Source organism: Sinocyclocheilus anshuiensis, unplaced genomic scaffold (genome assembly GCF_001515605.1).
Source record: "Sinocyclocheilus anshuiensis isolate Anshui unplaced genomic scaffold, SAMN03320099.WGS_v1.1 scaffold455, whole genome shotgun sequence".
Lineage (NCBI taxonomy): Eukaryota > Metazoa > Chordata > Actinopteri > Cypriniformes > Cyprinidae > Sinocyclocheilus > Sinocyclocheilus anshuiensis.
The window spans coordinates 503,650-512,004 of NW_015552560.1; the positions used below are offsets into that span (position 1 = coordinate 503,650).

The 8,355-nt window shown below is 44.6% G+C and overlaps 1 protein-coding gene across 2 annotated transcripts in view; it reads left to right on the top strand.

The window, feature by feature from the left end:
• Nucleotides 1–8,355, top strand: part of LOC107664698 (leucine-rich repeat-containing protein 1-like) — a 69,144-nt gene that overhangs the window by 28,613 nt on the left and 32,176 nt on the right. Inside the window, exons 1-2 of one of the 2 annotated variants that reach the window (XM_016455343.1) lie at nucleotides 6,059–6,204; nucleotides 7,580–7,697. In XM_016455343.1, coding sequence (XP_016310829.1) covers nucleotides 6,196–6,204; nucleotides 7,580–7,697 — 127 coding nt within the window. In that variant the 5' untranslated portion in view covers nucleotides 6,059–6,195. Of the gene's footprint in view, nucleotides 1–6,058; nucleotides 6,205–7,579; nucleotides 7,698–8,355 lie in introns of those variants that run through there. The other variant, XM_016455342.1, reaches the window with a different exon arrangement.

Sequence of the window (8,355 nt, forward strand, 5' to 3'; positions counted from 1 at the left end):
TATCGGCCTTTTTTTTTACTCCCTAATATCGGTATCGGTATCGGCCCCAAAAAACCCATATCGGTCGGGCTCTAGACATAACCCCCTACGGCCAAAGGTGGTGTGAAGATGTGCTGTGCACCAAACTTACCTGTAAGGGCTGGCTTGTATAAAGCCCGAGCCCAGGGCAAAGCTCAAGCCTGGAATCATAAAATAACCAAGGATTCCTTTAAGGGGATAAGGCCGAGTATCAGGGCTGCTTACAAACCCATATCCTGGCCTGTCAAACAGAGACTACCTCCTGCTCTAAGAACGAGCTACCGAGGATCTCAAGATACCCAGGGAAACTTAGTAGTAACACCCTGTCTAGAAAGTGAATATGCGGAGAGTGGGGCCCAAGGTAACCGGGGCCAGAGCCAACTCAGAGAAAGGGGATGAGACAACATGCGTCACACTTACCATAAAGGCTTTTAAGAAGGTGCACAAAGGCTGGCGTGCACACCTGCCATGAATATGGACTTTAGAAATGTCACACAGAGACTACCTCCTGCTCTAAGAACGAGCTGCCAAGGATCTCAAGATACCCAGGGGACTTAGTAGCAACACCCTGTCTAGAAAGTGAATATGCGGAGAGTGGGACCCAAGGTAAAAACCAGGGCCAGAGTCAACTCCGAGAAAGGGGACGAGGCAAGCATCGCGTCACTCTTACCATAAAGGTTTTTAAAAAAGGTGCACAAAGACTAGCGTGCGCACCTACGATGAATATGGACTTAGAAAAGTGCACAGAGAACTAGCGTGTGCACTTACCGTAGATATAGATTTTAGAAATACCGTTACTAAAAAACCCCAGAAACCACGGCGAGCAGGGATCTGGTGTGACTAAGACTGCTCAGAAGTAGCAGGGTATTCAGCCTAGCGCCTGCAAATAAAAAGGTGTGGGAACTACATGCTCCCAGGCATCCCTCAAGGGAAGGGGAGTACCACCATGCTCAACCTAATAGGGAGGCAGAAATGGCCCAACAACCTATAAGGCTGTAATACAGACGCTAGGAGGGAGCAGCGTGCTCATAGAAACCCCTCGGGAAAGGGGAGCACTACCAAGCTCAGCCATACCGGTATCATCAGAGATACATCAGAAGAGTGAGGCCCAAGTAAGGATCCGGGGCCTGAATCAACTCCGAGAAAGGGGACGAGGCAGCATCGCATCACCCTTACAATAAAGGATTTTAGAAAGGTGCGCAAAGGCCCAGCGTGCACACCTACCATGATTATGGAATTTAAAGAAGTGCACAGAGAACTAGTGTGTGCACTTAACAAAAAATGAATAGACTAGGCTCTAAGTGGAGAACTCACCCAACTCCCGGGAGTGGGAGAGACACACAGACGCTCAATTGGGAGCAATGTGCTCATAAGCGATCCTCGAAAGGAGGGAGCACTGCCAGGCTCAACCATAAAAGCAGCAAAAACAGGGAGGCGAAAAGAGTCCACTCATCTTCCAAGAGTAGATTAACAGGGAGGCAGAAAGCCTAATGACCTGCTAGCTACTCAATGAAGCTCCAGGAGCTCACTCCTGATATGACTACTCCATAGAGCCTTGAAGAACATAGGCCTCAACTACAGCTGCTCCAGGGAACTCCAGAAAGTGGAGAACTCACTCATCGGACAAGAGGTGAACTCGGACACTACATTGGGAGCAATATTCGGGGGGAGCATACTGGCTCAACCAAAGAAGGCAGCCCAGCTGGGAGACCAAGAGGCCTAACAACCTGAAGGCTCCGCCTAGAGCACTAGAGGGGCTCTATATGAGAGACTCGCAAAGTCAGAAGGGTGGTACAAACCCCCAGGAGCAAGATTCTCTACTCTCCGCAGAGAGGAGAAACAGACGTTCCATTCAGGTTGGAATGACCATCCCACAGTGAGGGGAGCACCATGCTCAGAACGCAGATAGAGACTTAAATGCTCCAATAGGGAGAGCTGCAGGCTCCTCACCATAGAAATTATTGACCAAGAAAGCCACAAAAAGGCCTAGCTACTTGGTGTGATCACCTGTTGGAATTATGGGAGCGGCGCTCCCGGCCCTCAGGCTGAGGCAAGCCCTCAGGCTCAACCAAAGACCAAGCTCAGGGCTAATGAGGCCCCTCAGGGCAAGACTGAGCAGCCCAGGGAGCACATCAGGAGACAGTGCCTCCAAAATAAGCTCAACCTGAGAGAAAAAACCCTCAAAGGCCCGCAGGTCCTGAGGTTGCAGTGCCATACTGGGGACATGATGACCAAGGAGGCTTCTCGGGGACGCCTAACGACTCGGAGTCGGAGTCCAGCCAGTCAAGGAGGGGCGCGAGTTGCGACACTAGCCTTCTGGACCTGTCTCTGGTCCTTAGACCAAGACGGGCCAGGACCCCTTTGTTCGGGCTGAGACCTGGGCCTTCGTGGAATGAAGGACTTAAAAGCAGCTGAGCGCACCTTCGCCTCCTTAAACTTCTCGACAACCGTCTCAACGGAAGTGCCGAAAAGTTCAGAAGGAGAAACCGGCTCATCAAGGAGAAAGCCCCTCTCTTTCGTCCCGATGTCAGCCAGGTTCACTCACAGATGTCTCTCCGTTACCATCATAGCCACCATAGATCTGCCTATGGCAGTAGCGGTCTGTTTGGTGGCACGGAGAGCGAGATCTGTAGTGTGGCGCAACTCAGCCACTTGAGCCTGCTTTAGGCTGCAACTCAGCCTGACCTTTATCCAGGTCTTTCAGCAGGTCAGCCTGGTAGGCTTGCAAAATTACCATGGTATGCAATGAAGCCGCAGCCTGACCTGCTGCTGCGTAAGCTTTGCCATTCAGACAAGATGTTATTTGAAGGGGTCTGGATGGCAAGGAGAGAGCCCTAAGAGAAGATTTTTCTCCCATAGCGAGATAGCAGGCTAGCGTCTCTTCAATGGGAGGCACCCTCTCATATCCGCTTTCGTGCATCCCTTCGATGTTGGCATAACAAGTCTGCTGAAATCTGTGGATACGCGAAGAGAACTAATTTTTCCAAGTCTTCTCGATCTCCACATGAAGATCAGGAAGAAATGGAAGGCTCACCTGAGCTGGAGGGTTATGATCAGAAGATAGCGCCCATTGAGCCGGCCACGAGACACCACCCTCTTAGTCCGCTTCCACGGCAAGTCAAGCTTTGTCGTGGCACGTTCCATAACCTCAAGCAGCTCTTCATACGCAGGGCAGGAGGTTAGAGAGGACTCAGTCTCAACTTCCTCGTCCTCATCTAACATCTCCTGCTCTTCCTGGCTGGGAGCCAGCAGAGCACTAGCTGCTGGATCAGATGACGTCAGTGAAATAGCGTCGTCCTCCAGCAGCTCACTCTCGTCCGTAACCGACGAACGAGAAAGGGAAAGCCCCTTCTTCAATTCATCGGACAGGTCCACCTGAGAACCCCATGAGCTCAGCTTCCTCCGTGTCTAAGCAGCGGCGGGTCCTGAGCCCTGAGGAACCGATGGCTGTCCCTCTTTCCTTGAAAAGAGGGCCAAACAAGGGCGGAGCTTTCTCATGGGAAAAAGCTCACAATGAATGCATGCCGCCCCCTCGAGGACGTCACGTGCGTGCTCCTTGCCCAAACAAACGACGCAAAGATCGTGTGTGTCATCGGGTGTCAAATAACGTGGACACGGATCCACACACTTCTTAAACGCCTTGCTAGTGCTAGTGCTCGCCATATTAGTAACAAAAAGAACCGCGTTCTTACCAGAATGCACTTCAAACAAACAGTCCTTGAAGACGAAGAAGAGGATGACGTGTTCTCTCGGCGCCCTTTTATACTGTGGTCGTGCCGGTAATGACGTGATAGGCTGTCGCCGGCCAATATCATTGTCGTGTTTAGATGTATGCTTCAGACACCGGTCTCGCCGAAGGCGTTCCCCATAGCGACCCCTAGAGGACGCAGTTCGAAGTTCCCTCGGAAGGGACCTAAGATAGTGCTGGTAAAAACAGTGCTGAACCATGAAAATGTACCATACTTTTTAAATGGAATAAAAATATTATTATTAAAGGGGTCATATGATGCGATTTCAATTTTTCCTTTCTCTTTGGAGTGTTACAAGTCAGACCGACGAGCTTTGTAAAAATCGACACGTTTCAAAAAGGCGGGGCATAGAGGAGAAACAATAATGTACAGTATGTGGAAAATAATGTGTTTTTTTTTACTTTAAACCGCATAAACACATTTCATTACACCAAATACACAAAATAATGTTATTTTTAGCAGCATCATATGACCCCTTTAATTATACATTGATCATTAATGTTAGATCATAGTGCATTACCTACATGTTAAATTAAAATTTAGAAATTACTAAAAGTTGAAATTAACACAATGAAACAATGAACAGTCCTTATATAGCATTTATTAACCTTAGTTAATTTTACAAATGCACTCTTACTGTGAAGTATTAACATTTCATATTGAGTCATGCTTAAAGATGGCCTTCTTTAAATATCTACACAAAGGCCACAGCATTGAAATGACATATATGTGTATATTGCATGTATTCTCTCCCACTTTATTTGCTTCTATTTTAGAGCACTTGATTATCTAATCAGAATAACAAAATATGATGGTCTCGTATCGGACGAGAAGCATGCACTGTAGTGTACGTTATACATATAGTTTAATTGTCAGCATCTGAAGTGTCCCATTCTGTGCAGCACGCAGCCTCACATGTCAAAACAAACAGCACGAGGTGTCAGTGATTCTGCCTCTAGAAGCCACTCTCATATTGTATAATGACAGCAGACCTTCAGCCGCTCCAGCAACGGATGCAACCCAGAAAAACTATCAGTATGGATATGGGACTAATTCTACTACTATTAAAAATATAAAACACGCTAAGGTCTGATAAGCTGCTGCTTGTCTGTGTTCGCTAGAACTCATGTGCTTATATCAAAACATAGATGGTAATAAGTTTGTGTGCTATTCCTGGCCACTTCTGAAGGAACCAGGCAGCAGTGGCCTCTGCTTGTTCTTAAAGAGTGAAAAAAAACAGGAAAAAAAGAATATCATTCCCATGTAGCGAGTCAGTTCTGCGTGTTATGTCATGGTGTGCGCACACCAGAAGCAAAGCAGATATCAAGCGTAGCGTTAGTTCTGACAGGTCACGTTAGTCAAGCTAGCATCAGCTGACCTTCAGCTGATCCCCATCTACCCATGGGAATACGACACCTATCTAAGCATTCATATATAAGGTCCCTCAGTATTATCAGCAGTTTTCGCATTGCTCAATAGCTAATTACCCTCCTCCATCCCCAACTCCTCCTCTGTCAGTCAGGATTCAGCCTTCTGATTCTCCTTGAATCAGACTAATTCTAAAATGTGTACATAAAATGATTGAACTTTAACGATATCTGCAATACATTTATGTTAGTTCTGTTCTGTTTACCCTGGGGGGTTATTGCTGCTCTCCCTGCTCTCATCCATGCTAGGCTGCATGGAGGCGCAGGGAGTTCTTGCCCAGAACAGAACCATACCGCCAATCCAAACTGTATGCTAATTGTCAATCATCTTTGACGATAGTGGTCCTGACAGAAATTCGCATTGCGTTACTCGCTCTAGATTACTCGCGGGATGTTTTTCGCGTCACTTGCACGAATAAAAACATTGCACAATAAGGAGTGTCTTTACAACAACAACAACAACTCATAGCTAGAATCAAGTAACAGAGGCATATTTTCATCACTTACCAGATCCAATTGTATGATTTAACAAAAACTGTATGAATAAGAAGTTGTGTTATAAATTTCGGGGTGTTGTTCTCAAATGTTCTCATCCATTTTCTGAAACAACCGGACATGTCAATAAGCTCTCATGCGAATTTCCTGCTCAAGTTGAAAATTTTCAACTTACACGGAAGACGCGATTGAGGAGAATATCGTCGCCCAGTTCATGTCATTCTCTTCGCCTGGCACAAATTCGTGTCTATTTGCGTTTTTGCATTCACTTTGTATGTAATCTACTCGGGCAAATAATTAAATTCACTTTTGGTGTGCACATCTTGCCCATCTTGCATCTTTCAAGACCATCTTTCTTTCTCTCTCTTTGCATGTGTGTGAGAGAAACACAGAGCACTCTCAGCCAAGTGACAGTGAGTTGGGCACCTACACACTAGACTTGGTCCTCAAATAGCCGACCACAGTCCGGTTCCGGACCCTGGCTTCCAACCAGACCGCAAGTCATCATGACAATGGTAGACCATTTTACCATTTGTAGTTTAAAGTGACTGGCAATGAAGCCATGCACACCAAAGCGCTCAGTGTTGTTTATGATAATGATCTTTTTGGCACTATATCCTCTAATATTGTCATCTAGAGCCAAACATGCTTCAGTTGAGTTGAACATGCAGAAGGTACAGTATAAGCACTGCTGAAGAGATGCTGCAGGCAGCTGTTTGTTTGTAACGGGCTCTGCTCTCTCTCTGACTGTGCTGTTTTATGGGGTGCTTCAAATGCACTTGTTTCCTCGTGTCAGTCATGGTGCCAGTGAGAGGTGGGAGGAACTGAACAAGTAGGTCAGGCAGATAGACATGAATAGCTGATTACATCACAGAGAGCCATACACTGAGCTGCTTTTGCCAGGCCACTGGACATTAGTAATTACGAACCTAATAAACTAGTTTAGTTTTTGTGTGTGAATTGATTGCGGGATATCTGGATGTGGTTCTGTTTGTAGCCCTTATGTATGAGGTGTTTCTTGTGTGTCTTGTACTTCTAGACCAACACATCAATAATACTCAAATGTGAGTCAGTACAGCATCAGAATTACCCATAATCCTCTCTAAATACCCTCCTGATTTGCATAGTCTATGTTTGGAATAGCATACTAGTGTACTATTCTTACCATTTCTGCAGTATTTACTGTACTTTTTTTTTGTATGTAAGGAATAACTGCATTGGCAAAATATTTATTATACAACAAAACATACTGCATGGATTTTGATGACAGACCTTACAGTATTTTAGATGCAAAATGAGATTGGTCTGCTTGTTAGGTGATTTATCCAATCTCATGATCTATCAGGGCTGCATGATAATAGTGGTTAAATGGTTAATCACGATTATTTTACATTAAATATGTCAAGAGAATGTCAACTAGCTTGGTTTGCTCGCAGATTTAGTAGTGTGAAAGAAAACAGACTGGCTGTATTACTCTTTTATTGGAGCAGAATATCTCAATAGAGATCACTAAACTTCAACTTAAATGTACAGGTTTGCCAGTGTTTTCAGCTCATCAGCGCTTTTTATGCAACATGAGGTTGCCAGGTTGGGAAGAACCATTTTTTAAAAATTCACAAAGTAAATAAATGTATATAAAATAAATTAATTTATTTGATTATTTGATACTATATATTACACTCTTTGTGTACACATTTACTTTGTACTTATATTTGAAAAAATACCTCCATGATCTGTAATTTAATTTCTGTGATTTCATCTATAATTACTAGCGCTAGTCCTTCAATCATATGATATATAATGCAACTATATTGCACAGTGTATTGCTGATTGTGCATGACTTATTCAAACTGCAGTAGCAATTAATTGGTGTTTCTTGCTCTGTTTCAGCCATTTTTCAATTTGACTAAGCTGAGAAAACTTGGCCTAAGTGACAATGAGATCCAGCGGCTGCCGGGAGATATAGCTAACTTCAACCAGCTCGTAGAGCTAGACATCTCTCGAAATGGTAAGAAGCCCTTTGGTTTATCAGACCACTGTTTACTGTACATGTCTGTGAGAGACTTTGGCCTCCCATGTCTTGCCCTTCCCACACGCTTCCAGCATACGCCCAGCATATTTCAGCAGCTGGGTTTCTGTGCTCCGCAATTACATACAACATTTCAGCATCATTCACAGTAATTCCCAGCCTGGATCGCAGCATCTCCACGCCCAAAATTCTGTTCTTGTTTCAGCTATTTTTACTGTTTTTGATCAAGTGGCATTTTAAAAACTAGACTTCATGGTTTGTGGTGTCTTGTGGTTTCAAATGACCTGTGTCTTACTTAAAGGGATATTTCACGAAAAAATATAATTCTGCCCCAATTTACTCTCCTGCATATCTTTCTAAACATTAGAGCCCGACTGATATGGGTTTTTTGGGGGCCGATACCGATTTTAGGGAGTAAAAAAGACCAATATCGATATATCGGCTGATATTCTTTGTGCATATTATAGTACAGTACCAGTCAAAATTTGGGACACTTTCCCATGCGTGTGTCCAAATTCTCGACTGGTACTATATATAGAATACAGTATATACATAAACACATTTTTTGCAATGATCACTCAAATGTGGTGATCAAACACTTATAATGACGTGACAAAGATATGTAATGGAGGCAGGG